This window comes from Alosa pseudoharengus, unplaced genomic scaffold, assembly GCF_046254945.1.
Source record: "Alosa pseudoharengus isolate Yale_2024_CS ecotype anadromous, Long Island Sound unplaced genomic scaffold, YU_APseudo_1.1 YU_APseudo_1.1_scf_4, whole genome shotgun sequence".
Lineage (NCBI taxonomy): Eukaryota > Metazoa > Chordata > Actinopteri > Clupeiformes > Clupeidae > Alosa > Alosa pseudoharengus.
This window is the reverse complement of record NW_027468774.1, coordinates 28,700,413-28,725,021: the sequence shown is the minus strand read 5'-3', so window position 1 is coordinate 28,725,021 and position 24,609 is coordinate 28,700,413. Positions and strand designations below refer to the sequence as shown.

General features: G+C 44.5%; 1 protein-coding gene across 4 annotated transcripts; it reads left to right on the top strand.

Moving 5' to 3' along the window:
• Positions 1–5,898: 5,898 nt before the first annotated feature.
• sgsm3 (small G protein signaling modulator 3) lies at positions 5,899–24,551 on the top strand. Of its 4 annotated transcripts, none has more exons than XM_076265751.1 (21): positions 5,899–6,290; positions 12,388–12,471; positions 12,692–12,777; positions 12,984–13,047; positions 14,011–14,222; positions 15,082–15,189; positions 15,350–15,493; positions 15,853–16,048; positions 16,514–16,659; positions 17,032–17,277; positions 17,998–18,180; positions 18,452–18,607; positions 18,732–18,786; positions 18,929–18,978; positions 19,563–19,715; positions 20,059–20,129; positions 20,340–20,388; positions 20,682–20,767; positions 20,946–21,068; positions 21,226–21,286; positions 23,138–24,551. In XM_076265751.1, the coding sequence occupies exons 2-21, from the start codon at positions 12,465–12,467 to the stop codon at positions 23,219–23,221; spliced, it is 2,280 nt and encodes a 759-aa protein (XP_076121866.1). In that variant the 5' UTR covers positions 5,899–6,290; positions 12,388–12,464; the 3' UTR covers positions 23,222–24,551. The 4 variants fall into 4 exon arrangements, with proteins under 4 accessions (XP_076121866.1, XP_076121870.1, XP_076121869.1 ...); XM_076265755.1 differs by lacking the exon at positions 5,899–6,290 and adding an exon at positions 6,392–6,531; XM_076265754.1 differs by lacking the exon at positions 5,899–6,290 and adding an exon at positions 10,895–11,096.
• Positions 24,552–24,609: the final 58 nt, after the last annotated feature.

The window sequence follows — 24,609 nt, the reverse complement described above, 5'->3', positions numbered from 1 at the left end:
TGAAATCACTCGGACAGACTGGCCACACACCACACAGCAAAACAAGTGTTTAAATCCTCCCAAATGCCACCCTCACACACACACAGATACACGCACATCCACATGCACACACACGCACACACACACACACACAGAGAGAGAGAGAGAGAGAGAGAGAGAGAGAGAGAGAGAGAATAACAAACACACAAACACACGAATATGCGCAAGGACATTCAGGCACAAACACATGGACATATATTGTATAGGCACACACATGGCACACACACACACACACACATACACACTTGTATTCAGTTTCTAAGCTTGATTGTTTGGTAAAGTGCTTGATTGAAGTTGGTGCAAAAGCAGATTTGTTTTGCATCTGCCTGATATAACTCCAAGGCAGTATGCAAATGGCCTGCCGTTTGAGGGTCCTCACAGTGACAAATGACCACACATACATGCCTCAGCATTTCCACTGGGGGATAGCTCCATTATGCACTCGCACTGCTAATACTAATTTAATTATTCCAACATGTCTCACTGCCACATTCACTTGCTCTCACGGAAGGGGAGTTGACTTGCTCTGTCTGCTTCTGTGTTACACACACACACACACACACACAGAGAGAGAGAGAGAGAGTTTTAAAAACAAGCAGATCAGAGTATCAGTGCTCTTGTACCCCAGTGACCTGACCTGCATAATTGGTGGCTGGCAGTGCAGCAGCCCATTACTGTGAGAGAAATCCCCCAATGACCAGGGCCACAGTCTAGTCCAGCCCAAGAGACTATGGGTTTCTCTCTCTCTCTCTCCCTCTCTCTCTCTCTCTCTCTCTCTCTCTCTCTCTCTGAGGATGTGTGTGTGTGTATGTGTGTGTGTGTGTGTGTGTGTGTGTGTGTGTGTGAGAGAGAGAGTGTGTGTGTGCATGAATGTATGCACTGCCTGATTGGACAGAAGTGCAGCAGGCACTGGCTCCAGCATTTTTCTGACTGTGCTTTTGGTGCAGTTCCTTACTCCAATGCTGCATGCAGCATCATACACACAGGGTGGTGGGGACAGACAGTTGTGCCACTGATTGCACATGACAGAAGTCTCTCTCTCTCTCTTTTCTCTCTCTCTCTCTCTCTGTCTCTCTCTTTCTCTCTCTCTTTCTGTCACTCTTTCTTTCAAATGCACATCACATGCATGGCACACACAAAATCCATACAAAGAGAGAAGCAACAGCTCCATCTGTGGTGTGAAGTTTTAACTGCACACAGCCACTGCAGAGGCAATATCCCTGAGAGAACTGTAACTTCTTGGCAATAATATCACATGCCATGTTTGGAGGGGATGCATCATAGTGTCATGACGGGCTACTGGGATGATAGTCCATATTATTAAGGGAAGATGGATGGAGCTGGGAAATTATTGAGATGATTTGGTATCACCAGGGTGATGAGGATGAGGCATGGATGGACTGTCTAGTAAGACAATGATCCACAGGAGACTTGAGTCTCATTCAGCTCTGGGGAAGACAAATAAAGGACTTGGAATATCCCAGTCAATCACCAGACTTAAACCCATAGATAATTTGTGGAAGGAATTGAAGATCAAGATTCACAAGCAAGCCCACTGCAGGGTTGTGCACAATTCAATTCTGCTTCTTTTTGCTACCTCAATTGAAATGCAAGTGAAATTCAAGAATTGAATTGGAATTTAAGAGCCAGTTTCAATTCAGTTGTGGAATTTTGCACAAGCCTGGCCCACTGGAATGTTCAAGATTTAGCCTAAATTCATTGAATAGGTATTTCCCCCTCTGTACAAATGAAGATCATATTCTTACTTCTATATGTCAAATTCAGAAAATTATATTTAGCACCAGTCATACAGCCATACTCATCCTGACATTTACTACAGGTTGCAAAACCAGAATGTAACTCACAGGTACTGCTTCATACCCTCCCAGTGTGACACCACATCCACAAGCTAACTTCTGAAATGTTCATTCAGAATAAAATATACAAGAAACGTTTTAGCCATTTCTGCCACAACACATATCATTATTTGGAGAAAACAGAAAGTAGAAAGTATCTTCTTATTTCACTACTCCTCTGTACACAATTCTGTGCACCTCTGTGACAGGTGTGACTTGAAAATCAACAAGATAACAAAGAAGGCACACAAGACAGATCATATGATCAAATGAAGCAGCAGAATGAACACTGATGTTTTCAGCTAGTACATCAAAGGATGACAGAGACCAAATGACCAAAAAGCACAGTCATTTTGTGGGGAGAACATTTTTGAATACATGTTCCACGTCTAAGAGGACTCTCTTTGGGCTCCTAATTATAGTCCAGTCATTGAAGGTAACCAAAGAGCCCAAGCATTGATGGCCACTGAATGACAAGGCATCCATTCATTTTCATTCAGTTGTTTGTTCAACTGAATCACACTGAGAAGACTGTTTCTCTGTGAAGCCCTGGAGACATCATTGCCTGCTCTCTCTCTCTCTCTCTCTCTCTCTCTCTCTCTCTCTCTCTCTCTCCCTCTTCCTCTCTCTCTTTCAATTAAATTTTTTTTCAATGCAAGAAAGCTTTATTGGCATTGGCAAAAACGTTTCAGCAACATATTGTCAAAGCTCAGTTACATGTACACATAGAAGGATAAAGTAAAGTAAAGATAAATTAAGTAAGACATACAAATAAAATTCTAATAATTTCCCTTCCCTGAACTTGTCCTTTTCTTTTTTATGCACATTGCCCTCATTTATTAGGCATCTTCTGCTTTGTGAATACCTCTTATTTCCACACACACAATGATCTGTGCACTGTGAACAACTTACCCCTGTGGAAATTTTAAAATACTGTTTGTGTAGTTTGGCAGAAAAATAAACCAAAATACCAAGTAACATAATTTGCTGAATAATGTGACCATATTGAAATGTGAAATTGGTCAAATAATGCTTTGAGAATACAGCCCTACATGATTGTATCCAAAAGGCACCTTTCACGGGCCGGAGGTATTCCCTTGCCCACCTCTATTTCTGCTGCCTTGTCTTTCAATACTGATCCTGACTAAATTATGTCCTGGCTAAAATAAGACAAGAAAAGCCTGCAGGCTCAATTCTGTAATGAGGTCTCTCAGATTGAAGAAGTCACCCCATTTGCAGTGCACTAGATCTGCTATGGTGACTCCCTGCAGAGTGACAAAACTGAGCCTTAGTGCACTTGAGTGACACCATGTGCTGACTCTGTGCAGTACAATAAATGAAACTGACAGCATGTTAATTATGATGCCTCCTCAAATGCACTCAAATGACAATTCAAACCACCAGTGATGTCAAATCATTTTTCAAAATATAACAGTTACATGCCATCGGTGGTATAGTCTTCCCAGGCCACTCTCAGGAGATGTTCTATACACAAGACTGGAGTCAACAATGACAGGATGACAATTTAAGATGTTGTAACTTATATTGTTCTCCTCCAAATGTTCAAGGGTAAGAAAGTCATCTCCAAGACCAAGGCAAAACAGTATAATGTCTTATGCCCTTTTAGCTGCAACTAGAAATAGCCATGACTTTGCAGTTTTTACATTCAATAGTGTTCTTTTGAAGTCTTGAGAATGACTGAATGAGATTTCCCTCTTGACATTAATGTACTGTCAAGCGAACTCTAACAGAAGTGACACCAACCGAATTCTGAGAACAAACATCACTTTTGGGACCAGGGTGAAAACTGACAGGCATGTTGGAAGAAAATATAGCTTACCCACCCCCTAGGAAACAAAAAAGAATCTGAATAGACACAAATCAGACTATATGCATTAATGTTCATGACACAGCAGAGAAGCAAATAAATGCACAGCTGGAATTAAGTTTCTGGCTAAACACCCAGTGACTTGCACACAGCCTGGAAATCTTCATTAAGCATGACTTAACGAGTCTCTTCTTGGGCCTCTTGGATCTTGGTCATGAGCACAACCTCCCACACTGAACGTGACAGAATATTTCTGACATTCCTTGAACAGCAGGCATGTCATAAAAATAAAAAAAATTCAGTGCAGTGGACAGTCCACCTACGTCCACATTTTCAAACATTTTTACATCTTCCTCCATGCCCTCACACACTAGACACACCATCCCCTGTGCAGTGGTGTCAGTATGGGACAGAAGATGCCACATCGACAGGCGAGTGTGACAGCCCTTTTTATTTGTTCAAAGACACATCACTCTGACTAACAACAGCACCAGAGGAACTGAGCAAGCAGATTCAAAGGTAGGGAGCCGTCATGAGGATATCACATCACTTATAGAGTTTCTATCCTTTACCTGACACCTGAACGTTTTTTTGCATCATCAGACTATGTGATTATGGGGTACATTCTTTAAATCATGACTCCAAAATGTTGATGCTACGTGTTCAGAGGTTCATAGCCTCGTAGATTAAGATTAGAAAGCCTTTCGACTGGATTTCTTTGCTCCACTCGTCAAACCCCTCAGCCCTGAAATGAAATCCCTGCCTGAGTCCTCTGACTTCCTCTCTGGCCTCAATCAGCAGCCTGTCCTCATTTGATTCCTTTTAGAATGTGAATGCATCCATGCACTACTTTCATCATAGGCCTGTTGATCTAATCCTGAAATTTGGCAGGAAAACAGAACTTCAGTGAAACTCTTTGAAAAATAACATCAGCCTTTGACTATTTTACATTTGATTAATTTGGGATGCATGTTTTATCAGTGGTTCATATACATGCCACTTCTGTCTACATCAGCCTGCTCAGAGATTTAAATAGAGTGATGTAAAACTGTATTTGATAATATGTGTTTTTACAGTTTGGGGCTCTAAGGTCTTTACTGAGATTTCCATTGTTTAAACTTGTTTTGTATCAACAGTCTTTATTTTTCAAATTGCACCACGACCTCTGATAATATAGATTATCTCCTTCATTTTAAGTACTGCCTAGACACATTGCTTTCATTTTCTGTGAGAACAGAAAATTGTGTTTTCAGCGCTGTTTTTTTGCAATACATTCAGTCTTTCAACAACCTCAGTGAAAAGGCTTTCTTAATCCTCTGATGATTCAGGCTATGATTGATTTTATGCAAAAACCATGATTATGGAAGAACATTTTGCTTTTGTTTTGCATTCTGACCATATTATTTTCAAGTTTTCTTTTATCGCTGTTCAAGGGATTCTTCTCAGATCGTGTTCTTGTTTTGAGGTTATCTTTATATATGTGCATTCATATTTGTGTTTGTTCAGCACTAAAGCTCGATGCTTCTATACAGTACATGAATGAGCGAGTTAAAGAATAAATGAATAACTTAATCAATCAAGCATTCTGTTTTTGCCTTCACACATGTGCAGTATGCCATCTGGTGGTTGAGGTACTGTAGGCCTATTGCATTATTCGTGACTCAAATTCATTATTTCACTGAGGTGAAGAGTGCAAAATGGATCTATCCTTGAAACAATCGTATACTGATAATGATAATAAGTAGGCCTATAACATTGAGTATTCACTTTCACAATCAAGAATGGACACAGCAGCCTACTACTTCAAAATGCCTATTAGGTAACAGTGCGGTTGTGCTTGCAGTCAAATGTTCACATGTAAAAGTAAAAAGATGTATAGGCCTGTAGCATAGCCTACTGTTTTGTTGTGTGGTCTAGCCTATTTATAATGCTCATGGGACTCAGAAATCGCATCAAACATCAAGTCAAAAGAATAGAATGCTGAAGTGTGTGGCGTAGAAAAAAACATTCTAGATGACACCCAGTCAGACATTAGGCTATTTTTCTTCCAAATGTTGATGGAGCGCTTAACACGTCATCCTAAGCGGAAGGCTACATGGCAGTACGTTCAGAGTAGTGAACCATAAAACAGCTGATGAGCAGTGACCACTTCCTGTTAGCGTCACCTGACACAGAATAAATGGATACTTGGCATCTTATCGAATGGAGAGAATTATGTAGATGATCAGTCGTTCAATACATTAGCCCAACATCTCACAGATACTTGAATGCATGCAGACAATGAACCGGATAAAGCGGCACTAACTGGCACTACTTCTATCCATGCGTAGTAATACACTGTCGAATGCATCACGCAGAGCGAGCAGGTGTATGACGCAAAACGTTGCATTCAACGAGGTGAAATCCAAGTCTATCATTCTGGAATTTCGCACAACTTACAACCATGTATTTGATCAAATAACGTTAAATGCATTCGGTTACTGCTCTGAGAAGAAAAAGAAACCATCGACACGTAAAGGACTCGGCGGAAGAGTGTTAAAAAACGTATTTACAGCATGACGGTAAAGGTAAGTCGAACATCACAGCAAGTGATGATAGTGAGAACGCGTAGCCTACGTTTAGCGTTTAAGTCCATTTTTGAAGCTAGCGTCAGGGAATGTCTAGCGTTATGTTACCTGATGGTTTAGTAAGAAAGCTAGCAAAGATTGCTACTGTCAACGGGACTGCAGGGCGCAACCGATCGTCCCTAATACTACGCCTTCGCAGAGCATTATCGACATTTAGCCTTTAATCGTTGCATTTTAGTTGGTAAGTGTTTATCTCCAGTGGGCTCATTTAAAGCGGCGATACTATCTGGTTTAGCCCAGCTGTCGTAGGCTACTAGGATAGTTTTGAAATTAGCTTGCTTGCTTGCTCGCTATAATGTGTGTTTACGTCTGATTACAGTTTGCAAAGATGTTTCAGGAAGAAGAGTTAGCTAAGTAAGAAGCCAACTATGTTAGTTAAGTTAAAAACCCCTGGTGGGTCTGAGTTTTAATAATGCACACATCACTCTTGTCTAATTTGTCATCAGTTGCTCAGACAGCCTGATTGTCAAGAGGTCCGTTTTTCTTCTCGCTAGATAACAAACATGGCCAACTCCATCGTCGTCAATGCAACTGACATATATGGTGCCTGAAATGTAGCCTGCCAAGTTAGGCTGTTTACATTGCTTTTAAGTTCATAATGCCTAACTTGAGGGAACCATTGTTTGTTCTATGTTCGGTCTCACGTTATTTTCTTTCTGCCACTGATTATTTCCCATTATATTCTTCATTATTTCCTTCATCGTTGAGATTACACATGTGCAATTTAGTAAACCCATAAACAGTTTAATGCAAACAGACTCTTTAAGCATTTCCTTGTTGCATAGTAAGTCAGTTGTGGACATCCAAATACTGGTCGTAGTTTTGGACCTGTTGTTATACATATTCACCTGATGAGAAGTATCTGACTATCCTACCAAGAGTGGCCATTGAACAGGTGTCAGGACTTGCAAACACGTTTTCAACGCGCAACTTTACATAGGCTGTAATCGCAACGTGTCCTCATTATAGTGAGTCAGTCATAGTCAGTCCCCGCCCCTCAAAAGCTATGTGCGTCAGTTTTAATAATTTGATGCAGTTCTCCAACTTAACATTGAAAACCAGTTAAAGGTTTTTCCAATGTAGCCCTATTTTTCATTAATTATGTAATGGCATTTAAACAGTAGACCACCTGTTGAATCATTGTTTGCAAATCTGCATCATAGGCTGTTGAAATATATGGATTAGGCTTCTGTAGATTTGCAAGATTTAGATAGATTTAGCCATAATCAGCAGCTTTTGTTCAAAATGTTGTGTTGATTTTGCATTTATATTTAACCAGAATATTCATTTAAATAGCGTGTGAATAACACAGGGGCTTGCAGACTGATGCTCAGCTGGGCAGCGAACACGATAGGCGCGTGGCAGCTCTTTATCGTCAGTGTGTCGTCACTGTGTGGGGTGGGGGCTGGCATAAGGGAGAGAGGGAGGCACAGAGAGGGGGAGAGAGAAGCGTGCTGTGAGTCATGATGTGCTGTGGTAGGCATAGGAGGAGCACAAAGGAATAGGATTTGGCAAGAGCCTGTGTCTTTGAAGTGTATCTCTCTCTCTCTCCCCCCACATTTCACCCAATTCGGCTTAATCAGATAATTTTATCTGTGATCTCTGAACCAGTGGCAGTTTAATTAACTTACGTGTGTGTGTGTGTGTGTGTGTGTGTGTGTGTGTGTGTGTGTGTGTGTGTGTGTGTGTGTGTGTGTGTGTGTGTGTGTGTCTACTCTCTGACTGGCACTGAATACAGGATCTTCTGTGTGTAGTTTCCTGAGGAAGGGTGTGGGTTTACAGTTAGGCAAACATGCTTACAACTGAGGCCTTGCCAATGTACACCTACTCTGGCCTCTCAGTGATTATAGTTTATGTGTAAGTTAGTTAAGCCTACATGTTGTACGTGTGTTTGTTACTCTGGGCCATTTTAGATGTAGTGTTCGGCACAATTAAACACTCTTTTCCTGTCTCATTTACAAGCACCATCCCCTGCACCCCCCCCCCCCCCCACCTGCTGTGACGTTATCCTATTTACCTTATAGAGGGCTCTGTTGTCATGACACAGGTTGCCATAGGAATGACACTATTGTACCCCTGCAGCTGGTTAGTGTCCCTGTCCTTTGTCACATGTGTTGACTTGGATTGTTCGTGAAGGCCAGTAATGATGGCTATCAGTGAGCGAGGTATTGCCTGCTGCCTCATTCATGGCCATATCTGTGCTCTAATGGGCCTTGACCACAGCAGAAGTGTGTGTGTGTGTGTGTGTGTGTGTGTGTGTGTGTGTGTGTGTGTGTGTGTGTGTGTGTGTGTGTGTGTGTGTGTGTGTGTGTGTGTGTGTGTGTGTGTGTGTGTGTGTGTGTGTGTGTGTGTGTGTGTGTGTGTGTGTGTGTGTGTGTGTGTGTTGATTTTCTTTTTTGTTGTGCCTATTTTTGTCTCCTACCATCAGCCAGCTGATTCCCCAGTTGGATATTAACCTTTAGCTCATCTATGCATTGGACGGGTAGAATAATTAAGCAACTTTGCTCTGTCTAAGTGCATTTGATGCCATTATCAGAGGGAGAGCTCACCTTCATTTATCCAGGCATTTCCTGAAGGGTAGAGTTTGTTTATTCATGGCTTTCTGTGAGTCATTCATTGCCAGCTAGTCAGCAATCTGACTTATAGCCAGGCCTTCTTGTCAAAAGGACCAGGTGTTGGAGAACAGGCTAAAAGCTTAGGTGGTGGGCTGAGAATCTTTTTTATTTTTTGAGTCATAGCTCCATACAACACTGCAATTTAATAGGCTGTACTCTCAGTCTTCTTGGTTAATTGCTTCATAGCTGGTGTGATTCACTTCGCTGGCCACTATAGTGCATTTCTGTTGCCAAGCAGTGAGTCAGAAGAAGCAAAGCTAGATGCTGGAGTTTGACAGTCATCTCGCAAGTGCTGACATAAATTTGCACCATGAGATTAACTTTTAGCTGCGTAAACCCTGCAACCCTTACTCTATTCCCTTATTAACAGCTAAACTGAGAGAACAACTTCATCCCCATCTCTTCACTCAGACACACTGTTGTGTTCTGTTTGAATTTAGTTTTTCTCCTTTTTTCTTCTAACCCTTGAGTACTTGCAGTCTCTGCAGTTTTACACCTTATAGCAGTTGCACCATGGTCGAGTAAACATCACTTCACCCCTCAAGTCCAGGCATGTATGTACTGTAGCCACGTGTGTGCATGACTGCAAAATCAAAGATGACTTTGACTTTGACTTCAACCCTATGCATTGATAAGGAAAAGCTATGTTTATGCACTGATAGTTTTACATCAATAATACAAAACTAATGGCTTGGTGAATGATTTAATCAGATGCCGATCTAGCCATGATGGACTGTTTTAATTTCAGATATACACAGGGGTGGTGTTAAATTCCTTGTGCCGTAGGTCGGGGATTCCCTCCCAATTAACAACCAAGCCTATTTAGCATTACACAGGATACATCGGTAATGCACATTTGGCTGGCAACAGTTGCAAATGTGCCACTTGTTGTACCCAAGATTCGTAATGGCCCTACATGCGGGACGGGACTACATGCATTGCTAGTAGCCTGAATGTCCAATGAAAGAACTAAAGCAACAAAAACAAAATCACCACCAAAGCAACCCTCGTGCGCAAAAAACAGCCTCACCAACAGAACTGCCTTTGTGAGCAAGCAGGCACCTCCCTTCGTCGATCGTCGATTCGTTCGTCCCTATCGTTGAATTAGGTCCTTGACACCTCCAGAAGGCTCAACAGTAGTGTCTAGTGTCCCAGAGCCCCCCCCCCCCCCCCTATCCACACTCATGATGGGTTCTCTACCAACAAATTCTTTGGTCTTTCTGCTTCCTCGCTGTGGCTGTTTATGATCCTATCAGCATCATAACTAGTTGAACCCTTGATATAAGTACCAAGAAATAGCAACAAGTTCTCGTGTCAATTCTCTTAAAGGTTGTATCAGTGATTGCAGGCCCAAAAAAGGCCCAAACATAAATGATCACATTAATCTAATCTTTCCTAACGATCCGCTAGCTACCCGCCCCATAAGCAGGCTGTCAAAAAAACGCATCTCTGTAGGCAGCCTAGGCTCTGAGATCTGCACACAAAAACATTTGCTACCAACAAGTGTTGCCAACCACTCAAAGGGGTCATTCCACATCAATTCAACCAATTTCCAAGATACAGCCAGTTTTACAGGGGGATGGGGGGCTCTTGATTTATTTTCAATAATTTCAAAAATCCCCCCCCCCCCCAAAAAAAAAAAAAACACACACACATTTGGCTGCTTTTTGACTTAGCCTAGCAACCCCAGTGTTGATGTGCAAGTTTTCTAATCTAAATGTGTCATCACCTGTCTGGGCCTTTAACTCTGGATGTCATTACTGACCTCTTATCAGCTTCTTGAGTGGACTGTTGTTTTCAAAAATGTGTTGTATTTTTCTATCTGATTGAGGTAGCTTTGTGAAAGTGAGCTTATCTTGTCTAGGCCTACTTTGAGGCTTAGACTCTAAAATGAGCCCTAGCTTTTTATGGTATCTAGTAAAAAAGGCTAACTGATCTAGCAAGACTTTTTGTGTAGGGTCTAATATGTGTGCCACATGCTTACATTCCTTATTTTCCATTTCCTACACACACTGCACAGAGTAGGCTGCATTCCAGGAGAAGGCTATTCTCAACAGTTCAGCTGTGCAGGACTTATCGAGCAGGAAATCCTCATGGCCCCTTTCTTCCACAGTGTCATGCAAAGCTGGTGGTAAATACGCCTCCCTTTAATCTGACACCAAAATAATGCCAGGAGAAGTTCCTTTGAACAGAGTTTGAAGAGGCGATTTGATGCTTGAGTTGGCCTGATCCAACACCAACCTTAAGTTATAAGGATTATGTGGTTTGATAAAATGTATAGCCAATAACTTCCCTCTGATGGGACTGATGTGTTCCTTAGTTTTAATAGTCTCTCCATTTATTTTCTATTCCTCTATGTGGGCAACCCCCCCCCCCCCCCCCCCACTGGATCAGTCATGGGTTCTGCTGTGAGAGTGAGAACAGTGCTCGTCTTATAGCTTATGCTGTGAAAACACTGTTGATGTCGCTCCTGGAGAAATGACTCGACCAGAGGCCACTGTGATGAGATTAGCCAAGGACGAATTGTTTTTAAGCCATGGTTCCCAGTATCTGCGTTATTATTATTGTATGAGAGCACCGGGCAGTAGCAAAAGTTGCTCCGTGTTTTTCTAGAGCTCTGAGATGCAGGAGGTGAGTCATGGTCTGTGCTCCTCAGCCACGGTCTTTATGCCCTGGGTTTCTGATATGCTCGTGCCAATGCATTGTCTTAACCAGGTCAGCCTTTCCCGCTGTTAGAGTCTTGACTGTTTTGAGTCATTTGCAGTTTGCTGTTTAGTCTACGAGAGTGAGTGTTTGGGCTTATTCCCCAGTTCCATTGTTGTTTCCAAAACAATGTTGAGTGCAATTTATTTTCTTGTAAGTCCTCAAGTGCTATTTGAAATAGTTGTAGATGTGTTGTCTTTTTGTTTTTCGTGTCTTGCATGTTTTGTGGGCTTCGGGCAGGTTTTATCCAGGGGCATTGTGTTTGTGTGTATTGGGCCGTGTCTGTGGGAAAGAGTGAGATGTAAACCACTCCCAAGGGAGCAGCTATCTGCTGTCAGAATCCACCTCGGGGGGGGACAAATCTGTTGCTGCTGTTTGGCTGTCATTTGTGTAATGCAGGCTTGGTGCAGGGAACAGCACACCAACACATATTTGGGTTAGTCAGCTGCCTCTTTCTCTGGCGTCATTAACCATCAGAGTGTATGGGGTCTGTACAGTTTTTAGGGTTTTTAGGGTGACATCAGGTTGTTCATTTTTCATCCATTGACATTTAGGTTTTAAAAGTACGCTAAGGTTGAGCCATGGTGGCAAAAAAAGCTAAGGGTTACCTTTAGTGCGGCCTCCAGCTGAACTCTTTGATTGATTAGTAATGTCCTTTGTGTGGTGTAATAAGGTAGTGGGGCTGACGGTACACTTTTCCCCTCTTTTTCCCCCTGCAGCGCTGGTGATATCTGTCAACCTGCATTTGACCACCCTTTAAATTCCCTGAAGCTAGCCACACAGACAGACAACCAGCATGTCCGGTAAGTGTTCCTTTCCTTGTTACACTGCTTCCTCGTCGTCTTGCCTACAATGCTCCTGTTTCTGTCCTCATAGGGCCTTTTAGCCTCCTGTTTCCTTATGCATAACATGTCTTTGTTTGCATGATAGATAATGCATTCTCTCTGCATGTCAGTGTGTGTGTGTATACTCTGTGCTGTTCTCCTGCTTCTGTGTGGTCATGTGTGGGGTGGTGTGTTTCAGGGAGGTACACCCCCGCCCCAGGAGGGCCCTTCTCTGCTCTCACCCCCAGCATGTGGCCTCAGGACATTCTGGCCAAGTACCACCAGGTAAACACACAGCAGATGGGCCGCTTCCCACAGTCACAGTCTCTACTATTGAGGACGGTTACTTCTCTCCACTTTGTTTTGTTGTTTTGTTTTTGTGGACTATGAGGGTTTTTTTTTTGTTACAAAGTGTCTTTTATGACTGAAGATCTTTTGGTTAGAGACTTGAGAGAGTGTATAACTGGCTTTTGTGATGTACGTTTTTGCAGAAAGACCCTGCATTGGAGTCGGAGGTTCAGTATGATGAGTTTGGGTTCAGGATCGACAGTGAAGGTGGGTAGTGTAAACCAGCACTGGCACAAAATGGAATAATTTTCATCTTTCGGTGATCTGCATTCTATGCTTATTGTATACATTTACCCTCTCACTGCCGTTACATTGCTTTTGTTCAGCTCATGATTGAGTTGGGGGGGGGGGGGGGGGAAACCCAGCTGTGGGGCAGCCGTGGCCTACTGGTAAGCGCTTCGGACTTGTAACCGGAGGGTTGCCGGTTCGAACCCTGACCAGTAGGCAAGGCTGAAGTGCCCTTGAGCAAGTCACCTAACCCCTCACTGCTCCCCGAGCGCCGCTGTTGTTGCAGGCAGCTCACTGCGCCGGGATTAGTGTGTGCTTCACCTCACTGTGTGTTCACTGTGTGCTGAGTGTGTTTCACTAATTCACGGATTGGGATAAATGCAGAGACCAAATTTCCCTCACGGGATCAAAAGAGTATATATACTTTAGCATGTAGTGATTTGTGATGTAGTGGGTTGTAAAGAAACTAAGCCATGTCAACCCATCCCATAACCACTTATTTGCAGTATTTTCATTAAAAATGAAAAAGCAAAAATTAGGTGTTGTAATCACAGGTATCTCTGGCTGACATGCTCAAAACTACACAACATTGGAGGTGTAGGATCATTATGACACCCTCTAAATCCATGGCAAGTTTCGTGGAGTTCTGTTGGGGGGGGTCATATATATTTATGGATAGATTTAGTGACTGTACACCAATTGGCCTGTAGATGGCCGGACACAGTTTTCTGTGAGTATCTTGAGAACTGTAGGGCCTAGGCTGACCAATTTTGGTCATATTTTGTACCCCTTTGTGTTCCATCTAGTTACAATTACATTAGCTCATGGTATACTAAAAAATATGATGAAATGGTGTGGATAGTTTTTTTTCTAAATGGTTTCTTTTCAAAATGTTTTCTTTTCCCCCCCCTCACCCCCCCCCCCCCCACTTCCTGTCCTCAGACGGCCTGGACTCCCATGAGTGGCTGCGTGGCGAGGGTGCCCCACTGCGCGAGGACCCCCAGCAAAGGCTGCGCTGGCAGGCCTACCTGGAGTTCACCCACAACCACGCAGTGGGAGACCTGACCTGGGACGGCATCTCGCCCTGCCTGCCCCGCACTGACCGCCTGCGCTCGCTGGTCCTGGCCGGCATCCCCCACTCCATGAGGCCGCAGGTGCGTATGGGGGTTCAAGAGCAAGCCCTGCTGGGTGAGGGGTTGGTGAGAGAGCACTGAGGTTCTGTTGTTGCTGTATGGTCTCAAGCAAAATGTCATGGAGCTCAAATAAGGTTTTTGTGTGTTAAATGTAGAAGGATGGTTATTAGCATTGAATGGTGGCCATGCTCTTTTTTTGATGTCCTCACAAGAGGCTCTATTTTTAGATGCAGCCCGCCAGAGATGTTATTTGGACTCTCCCTTGGAAACAATATAGCACTGTACCTCGGCCCTGTTTTTCCCCATTAAAATGGTTGTCAAAACAAGTTGTTTTTGTTGTTAACTCTGCTGTGAAACAGTAGTCTGTTGATGTCCAGAGAGGGTAAGCATATCTGTATCAGTTCCGGTCTTTTAAGTCTTCTTATCAAAGGAGTTGTTTGTCCAGCCTGAATTATCAGAGCAAACTTCTTGGAACTACTTGGTACATTTGACTTGGAACTTAACAGATCTAACAGGCTTCTAAATGCAGGAAGTAGGACTGTGTGATATGTTTAAGCTGGAAAGTCCCCCTCTATTTTTGCAGCTAGTCGTGGGTTTCAGTTCTTGACATTTGTGCACTCCTCGACTCTTAATACAGTACACTCCTCACAGTCCTGTAGCTGTCTGTGCTAAACAACTCAGAAAAAGTGGCTTGGAACAAGACATAAACAAGACAGACAGTCAGCATGTTGCTTTAGAAGCACAGATTTGATGGATATAATTTGATTAGCCACATTTCCACAGCCTTTCACCAGAATCAGACTGTACCTTAAAAATGGACAGTGGCTATGGCTTTTTTTATCGTGAACACACACCCAGAGACCGATGACTCTCTCCCCAGCTTTGGATGCGGCTGTCGGGGGCACTGCAGAAGAAGCGGACGTCTGAGATGTCCTACAAAGAGCTTGTCAAGAACAGCACCACCGACGACACCACAGCAGCTAAACAGGTACCCCTGTTCTCCCGTTCTCATGACCTTACATTTCAGCACTTCACTGGACTAACGGTAGCTGCACCAATCAAAGTTTTTCCTAAAGTTGTTTTGTGGTCATATGATTGCATAAAAAACAACCTGTCATTGTGTGTGTGTGTGTGTGTGTGTTTGGCAGATCGAGAAGGACCTGTTACGGACGATGCCCACCAATGCCTGTTTCAGCAGCCTGACGAGTGTGGGGGTGCCCAGGCTGAGGAGGGTGCTGCGGGGGCTGGCATGGCTCTACCCCGACATTGGCTACTGCCAGGGCACGGGCATGGTGAGAAAGACACCCCCCCCCCTCCCCACCAATGACCTGCAGTCTTCACTCCTTTTCATTCTCTTTCCTACTTCCTCTCCAATGTGTTCTTGAGTTCTTTTTGTTTCAATTTCGTCGTGTTTTTGTTATCCAACATTCTCCGTTTTTGTCCTCCCTGCATTAGTCATGTCATGTAGTCATCATGCTGAATCTGCTTAGTCATCTCACACCTTCACACTTGTACCCACAACTGTGACATTTAAAAGTATTATATTTATATTATATTATATGATTTATATTATATTTATATGCGTGTGCGTGTGTGTGTGGAGCTCTTCTGACCTTCTCTGGTGTTGGTCCGGTTCCTGCGTGTGGTCCAGGTGGTGTCGTGTCTTCTGCTCTTCATGGAGGAGGAAGACGCTCTGTGGATGATGTGCGCCCTGATCGAGGACCTGCTGCCCCCCGCCTACTTCTCCTCCACGCTGCTGGGGGTGCAGACAGACCAGCGCGTGCTGCGGCAGCTCATCGTCCAGTACCTTCCCCGTCTTGACCGCCTGCTGCAGGAGCACGACATCGGTGAGGAACCACTCTAAGGATGAGGGTAGTTTACTAGAGGGTGATGGCCAATTTGATGGGTATCTCTTTTCTCCTCTTGCAGGAGTTTGTCCATTGGCACTATTGTAATAGGCCGACTGTGGTTGATGTAGTGCCATTGATGAAATATGTCATTTTGATTCAATTAAAGCAGATCCTTTCTCCAAAATTGAATTAGCAATGCCAAGAGTGTGGGTTCAATTCCCACACTTTCCAAGTCTTCAGTGTAGTGTGTCGTTGTTCTGGTCAATGCGAGTTGTGTTTGGGTGCAAACATTCCTGGTGGTGTGTGTGTGTGTGTGTGTGTGTGTGTGCGCGTGTGTGTGTGTGTGTGTGTGTGTGTGTGTGTGTGTGTGTGTGTGTTTGTGTGTGTACGTGTGGACCTATTGTGTACCTATTTCCCACATTTTCTCTGACTGAGCCACCGTGTCTCGTGCCCTGTTCTCAGAGCTGTCCCTGATCACTCTGCACTGGTTCCTGACGTCCTTCGCCAGTGTGGTGGACATCCGCATCCTGCTACGGATCTGGGACCTGCACTTCTACGAGGGCTCCGTCGTGCTCTTCCAGGTCACACTGGGCATGCTCAAGATCAAGGTGATTAAGATGGGATCCCGGGAAAGACCCATGATTGTGCTCCACAGCTTTGGCTTTGTCTAGTCTCTCTCTGTCTCTCTCTCTCTCTCTCTCTCTCTCTCTCTCTCTCTCTCTCTCTCTCTCTCTCTCTCTCTCTCTCTCTCTCTCTCTCTCTCTCCAGTCCCTTATTTATTACTTAACTGATTAAGAAAGAAAACACAGCTCAGAGCATAGTGCATTCATTATTCATCCATTCTTATTTATTTATATCCATACCCTGAAGCCTAGTGCAGTAATGAAATGAGCTCGACCTCTTTAACCCTTTCCTGTGATAAAGATGTAACACCTGTGCTATTTTATTCTCTCTGCCTGTCTCTTTGTCTTCTTGCGCAGGAGGAAGAGCTGGTGTCGTCCGAGAACTCGGCGTCCATCTTCAACACGCTGTCGGACCTCCCCAGCCAGCTGGAGGACGGCGCCGCCGTGCTGGGCGAGGCGGTGCGACTGGCCGGCTCGCTCTCGCAGGACAACCTGGACGCCCAGCGCCGCAAGCACCTGGCCTACATCCTGGCCGAGCAGGCGCAGCTCAACTCCGAAAACCACCACCACCCGCACGCCAACCTCAACGCACACCTCAACAAGGTACCCGGCCGTTTACATCTCACCTCAGAGAGCCGCAGCATAGCTCATCACAGAGAAGTGCAAACTGGCCTCTGTTCAGTGCACCACTGCTAATTTGCACCACATTGTTGCGCAACGCAAAACACCTCTGTATCAATGCAGCACCACACACTGCAACGTTAGATGGTTATTTATTAACCTCATGACCAATTTGTTTCACTTAATCTACATCACTGTCAAAGACACTAAGTCCCCACATCGAGTCACAGCTACTTGATTTCATTGCTTACAAAGGTTTCCACTGTGTACTTGATGCTCACATGATCCTGGAGATCACATTGGCCAGTGGCAAGTGGCAGCGGCAAGCGTAACGCAACGCTCAGACCATAATAAGTTCTATTTCGTTCCTAAGTAACACAAATGGGTTGTCTTAACTGACAATTGAATACTCTCGCGTTGCGCTTTGAAAGTTGAACCAAGTTCAACGCTAGTGATATGCTAGCGTTGCCACTGTTCCGCTGCTGAACCATAGAGAACAATAGGAAACCTGCCGCTTGCCGCTGGTCAGTGTGATCCCCGCCTTATCACCTTATCACCGCCTTATGATGGTTCTCTGCCTGATGTTTAGAATGCCCCCTGGACAAGTAAGCTAGTTCATTCATTTGCACAAACAAATGACCTGGAAGTCCATCATCTTGTGTTCCTCCCTGACACACACACACACACACACACACACCTCAGGCGGTACGCAGACAGAGCCTGCGCAGGAAGTCCACGCTGAGCACGCTCCTGTGGGGCGAGGACGACGCGGAGTCGCTCAAGGCCAAGAACATCAAGCAGACAGAGCTGGTGGCCGCGCTCCGAGAGGCCATCAACCGCACCGCTGAGCACTTCCACTGCCTGGACCCCCGCAACTGCAGCACGGTGAGACACCACACACACACACACACACACACACACAGCACTCCACACAGAGGAGAGGGCCACCAAATCAACAACATCCATACTATATATGGAGTATTTGTTTAAATTCATCAGTGTCAGATTTTCTATCCATCTGTTTTTTTTTATTTGTCTCTTTCTCTTTCTTTTCTTTTCTGGTAGTTTAAATTCCAAGATCTGTATCTCTCTGTATCTCATTCACTAAGTTTGCTCATTCTCCCATTGTCTCCTCTGCTCTTCTCTCTCTCATTAGGATCTCACTCCAGACTACTCCATGGAGAGCCATCAGAGGGACCATGAGAACTTCCTAGTGGTGTCACGAAACCGCCGTCGGCGGGCCAAGGCTCTGCTGGACTTCGAGCGCCACGACGACGACGAGCTGGGCTTCCGCAAGAACGACATCATCACAGTGAGTAAAACCGAAGAAGTCCCCAAAGCAGAGCAGTCATGCCCAGTTCACAGTGGTTGGAGCCGAGCATCACACGCATTCAACACCCCCCCCCCCCCCCCCTTCGTCTTTGCCTCCTCCTCAGATCGTGTCCCAGAAAGACGAGCACTGTTGGGTGGGAGAGCTCAACGGGCTGAGAGGTAAGGATGAGTCATTTCAACCCCCACTGCACACACTGGAATCTGTTACAGTATTATAGGATGTCGAGGTTCGTGGCAAAGAGTCTCAGCAGATGGTTTAATTAGAAATGTTTAGCATTTTCCCTTTTTGTGTGCCATTTAGGTTGGTTTCCTGCCAAGTTTGTGGAGATCCTTGATGAACGGAGTAAAGAGGTCTGTATGCCCTCCCTGACTTGTATGCAACTCACTTTAGTGATAGGCCTGACACTAATATCATCCTTTATGTTAAAGTGTGGCAAGGAAAACTTATGATCATGGGCTAAAATGGCTTTTTTACTAGGCACCACATAAACATGACTGTCCTTCATGACTTTCATGAAATGACAGTGAAGTTTTATATCAACCACCCTTTCCTAAAAGCACACAAACACATACGTGTGGTAGGGCTGTGCAATTACAAAATGTATAATTCACAATTGACCATTGATCAATTAATTTGGCCCCTTTCCTTTACAGTGGTAATTGTTGTATAGATGATATTTTGCATACATAGTTTATTTTACAGTTGAATTATATGAATGAGGTTTCCAAATGGATGACGTTTATGATTTTTGCCACAATCGAGCAGTCCTACAGTGTGGTCTGACTGCTGAGGAAGTAATCATCAGTGCCAGAGTTCCATGTCATTTTACAGTTGCACTGGCGGTCATTGTTGTTAGTTGGAAGTGGCAGAGGTGGGTAGTGTGAGTGGGGCCGTGCTTTGTGCGCTGATGGTAGGGGTGCGTGTGTCTCGCCAGTACTCCATGGCAGGGGACGACTCGGTGACGGAGGCCATAACAGATCTGGTGAGGGGGACGCTGTGTCCAGCCCTCAAGGACATCTTCGCGCACGGCCTGAAGAAAACGTCCATACTGGGGGGGCCGTGCCACCCCTGGCTCTTCATAGAGGAGGTAGGACGGCCTGCTCTCATCAAGCACACTTTAACTCATTCAAGGAACTCGCACACATTCAAATGTTGCACAAATGCAAAAATGTCTACATTGTTTTAAAGATCCGATAAACCAAAATCTTACCAACATTGCTATCTTATAGGTGTATTATCCAGAGCATAAGGTGGATAACCTCTGTTTTTTTCCGGTATTGTGGGTGCTTAGCAACAAGTGTTGGATTTGAAATGTGGGTAGTGCCCAGAATTCAGTACCTTTGAAATGATGATGCTGGTGCTGCTACTGCATCATATATGATTATGATTATGATGAGGATTACAACTTGAACCATCGTCTGTATGCTCAGGCTGCTAGCAGAGAAGTGGAGAGAGATTTCAACTCCGTCTACTCCAGACTGGTGCTGTGCAAGACCTACAGGTGAGCATTTGAATGAAAAACCTGCTGTAGAAACACAACACAAGACGACCAGTAACTCACAGAGCAGCTCAGTCCAGACTACAGATGCACGTCATCCCGGCAGCAAATGAGAAAAATTAGCCATTGACCTCCCCCATCAGTGTGTGAATCATGTCAAACGGATGTCATGCTGTAATTGAGGTAATGAATGTGAATTGTGTGTCTGCTCAGGCTGGATGAGGATGGGAAGGTGCTGACCCCAGAGGAGCTGCTCTACAGAGTACGTGTGGGCGGAGGCTTCCCCTTTCACTCGCTCACATTTGACCCCTCAGGGACTTCACTAGCATCTTTATTAGATTTACTTTCCCTGCTATGACACATCTCGGTTACTGAAATGTATGTGTGTGTCAAATGAATTGTCAGTACAAGTTAAGGCACTTTGCCATGACCGTGGGTCACATGATGCATAGTTTCTTTAACTCATTCGAGGTTTAGAGGACTTTCAGTATTGAAATATTGGTTGTCTCTTCATTGATAGTAAATGTGATAAGCGCCCCCTATCTCTTTTCTCAGGCAGTGCAGTCTGTTAACATGAGTCACGACACGGCGCACGCACAGATGGACGTCAAGTTCCGCTCACTGATCTGTGTGGGCCTGAAGTACGTGTTTGTACACACACACACACACACACACACACACACACACACACACACACACACACAGTCTTTGTCTCTCGGGCCTGTGAGCATAGGTGCAGATGATCCACCATCCACATGTTTACACAGCAATGTGCCATTACTGAAGGTTTGTGTTCATTTTCGACTGTGTGCTTGTCAGTGAGCAGGTGCTGCACCTGTGGCTGGAGGTGCTGTGCTCCAGCATCGCGGCGGTGGAGAAGTGGTACCAGCCCTGGTCCTTCCTGCGCAGCCCTGGCTGGGTGCAGATCAAGTGTGAACTCCGGTAAGACAGATGTGAAGGGTGAGGGAGTGTAAGAAACTGAGGGATGATCATTATAATGAGCTGGTACCCATAGAGGGACCCAAGAGTGGTGGCTGGTTGTAAGAAAGATTGATACCATTCAGTATTTGACTTCTGTTTTGCTTTGTGTTTTCTTCAGGGTTCTCTCCAAGTTCGCATTCAGTCTCTCTCAAGACTGTGAGCTGCCTGCTAAGAAAGAGGTGAGCCATAAGTATATGTCAAGTTTCAATCTTATCTTTTCCTTTCTCTCTCTCTCTCTCTCTTTCTCTCTCTTTCTCTCTCTCTCTTTTTATTGCTCTGTTTGTCTGTCTTTTCTTTGTTCCTCCCTTTTGTTTTCAAAAAATCCTCACACACAGACATTGAGCACAAACTCTGTCCACATAATGGATTTCTGTATGTGTCTGCTGTTCCAGAACTCTCCCATTCTGAAATCTGAAGTGGTGGATGTGTTGGTTCAACATCATCTCTTTAGTTGGGATCTTTAGGTAATCGGCAAGGCTGCAGAAGACTCTTGCTGAGTAGCAATACGTCCCTTAGAGTAGGTACTATTGTAGTAGTAGTAGTGCAGACCTGGGTCAGATAGCAAGCAAGTGGCTGGAGAATCACCACTGCGGTATAAAATGCATGTCTTTATACATAATGCATTTGGAGGAGAAATTCCTCTCAGTGCATGATTGCAGCACTTAGCTGATCCAGGCCTTTAATCATGTAGCTTTAGCCTAGCATTGCTCTTTCTCTCCAGGCTGTCCTCTTGTGTGACCTAACTCACGTGCAAACTCTACTGCCCCCTACTACCACCTAAATCGGCCGTGGAATCCTGCTGTGAAATCTCTGGGTCAACAACAGTGCTCCAGTCCACACCCAAAGCCTTAGCTGCAGCTGTTTGTCTTGCTCTCAAGAAGTGCCCCGTCCTTTGTTGAAATTAAGAGAAAGGGGTGAGGCACTGCAAATACTGTCACCACCAGCCTGCACCTAGGTTGACTTCCATAAGGCTATTTGTCAAAGGCAGAACTAGAAAAGAAAAGAACTAAGCAATTAAGAAAAGAACAAGGCATTGTTAACCATTTTTTACAGTCTCATCCCCTAAGTTTGTTGAAGGCACAGAAATCTGAGACATTCATCTGTATATTTGTTTTCTTTAAGGTGGGGAACTTTTCTCCTATCATCATCATTATTATTATCAGACAAGGCAGTTTCGGTCCTGGAGACTGTTCTGAGAAGAGTGGGAAATGTATCTGACTAGCTGTTGACCTTTAGAACAGTTAAAGCAACACCAAAGTACTTTTCCTCTGTCGCACGCACGCTATTTATTCATCCAGCACCGGCTTTGCAAATAACGATGTCCACAGACAAGGTAGAATATGTTGCATGATTTTATGAAAGTATGATGTATTGCGACATCAGAAGCAAGTCAAACTTGTAGTTTCTTATCTCATTCCATCGAACTACAGATCCGCTACCCGATCTGGCAAACTTACATAGTGCGGTTATAGCCGATAGAGGGTCGTGAAGCAAATGCAAAAGTGCCGTTCACCCTGTTACGAGTTGATGAACCACTGAAACGATTTTGGAAACATTATTTTAAGCTACAAAAAACTCTTTGGTGTTGCTTTAAGGCTTTGGGTACCTTCATCTTCCTGGGGCAGCAGTGTGCCTAGCTTTGACTCTAATATCTGACTGAGTGGCAGCGTTCTCAACAGAGAGTGGCACCCTGTGTGTACAGTTTAACCCCCTCAGATATCTACACTGGTCAAAAGCGCTGGCTTTACACAGAGATTATAAACTGCACTCCCATGCACGTGGCAAGCTTATAAGATGTGACAACACTGCCACAAACATGGCAAGCTTCAGATGCTGACAGTCACTCAAGACTTCCCATCAGCAGGTCACTGGTGCCGGGCAGGATTGGCCAGTGCTGATGGGTGATAGGGCATCATCACATGCATGGTGGCCATGTCTGATGGAAATGCTGAATTATGAACACTGTTGAAGTAAGACCATCATGACAAGAACTTACATTTCCCTCTCTCTGTGTGTGTGTGTTCGTTCAGGAGAAGGAGCAAAAACCGTTGAAGGAGGGCGTGCAGGACATGCTGGTGAAGCACCATCTCTTCAGCTGGGACATCGACGGCTAACATGCCCCAGTCACTTACACACACACACCCACACACACACAGGCCCATCCATCCACACGCTTACCTCCTTCCTCACCTGCACTCAAGAACAGCATCACTCAGCAGTCTGGATAGGCACCTGTACATCGCAGCCACTTGGGCTCAGAGCTTACCAGCTGCCGCGAATGATGTCACTAAAGTATTTAAGGACACGCAGGTCGTAGTGGTCTGCAACAACCTTTAACGCGCCTTGAAAATGAATCGTTGCCCTTGCGCCTTACTCTCGAGAAGACTATAGTCTTTTGAAGAAGGACAAAAAAAAGAGACCTATGTTGTTGAAGCTGGCATGAATCTGGCAATCTGTCATGGCGCCCTCTCCTGGCCATATGTCATCAAGGCCCTCTCAAGCGTTTGCATTGCAGTATATAGCCCACATGCAGGGCTGTGTCTACCTAACACTACTACAGTACGCAGTAGAAGGGCTGTGTTTTACCTCTGTCTCTGCTGAATAGAATACTAGCGATCCATCGCTAACTATGCAGCAAGGGGGGTTGCGTCTCATGGCTGAACTAAGACACCTCCATTCTGTCCTGGCTGTCTATCGACCACAAACCTAAAGATGGAAGGTTTATCTGTGCATGAGAGTTCAGTCTCTCTGTCCACTTGGCACTGTATTGTTTTCGACCACAGTGAAGGACTCATTAATAGGTCAATGTCAAAGTTCTTATGAATAAGGAGAACTTAATGAAGATGCTGAAAGATGCTTAAGCAATGTTCATTTGTATGTTCTGGTATTACTGATGAAATATCACTGTGGATCTAGTCTCTTTCCATATCTGTTCTAAATAGCTTTACCACTATCTTCCCCTGAATTGTGTAAAATATGTATAATTCTATTTTTTTTGTAAATGTAGTGGATTCATGATCCAAGTTACGTGTGTGGTTTACAAGGGCCATTTTGCTTGCAGGCTTCACTAACGGGTAAAAGAAAGGTCATTTTTTTGCTGCACAGTGGACCCCAGGTCACCCATTGTGATTGGTTGTTTGCCCATTATATGCCATGAATAGGGGTCTAGCGGTCACCAATATCTGCAGTTCAGTCATCCAATGCTTAAACACTAAATAACCTGGACCAGAGATTTATGCCCAGCCAGGACAAGACCAGGGCATCCCAAATTGGGCCAGACTGACCTTCCTTTCACTACAGGTGTTAATGTAGTGGACTTTGGCCTCCTGTTGTATTGGTTGACCAGGACCACATGAACCTGCAGGGCTCTTGATTGTATCCTATGTAGATGTACTATAATTCAGATCTACACATGAGTAAATAAAACTCCAACTTTCAAAACAGTATTGAGACCCTGTGTTGGCAAAAAGAGAGAGGGGGAGGTGCAGTGAATAATACATAC

Coding starts and splice junctions, on each gene's coding strand:
- sgsm3 (XM_076265751.1), top strand. Junction 15,494..15,852: donor ACTGCCAGGGCACGGGCATG/GTGAGAAAGACA, acceptor CGTGTGGTCCAG/GTGGTGTCGTGTCTTCTGCT. Junction 18,787..18,928: donor AGAGCTCAACGGGCTGAGAG/GTAAGGATGAGT, acceptor TGTGCCATTTAG/GTTGGTTTCCTGCCAAGTTT.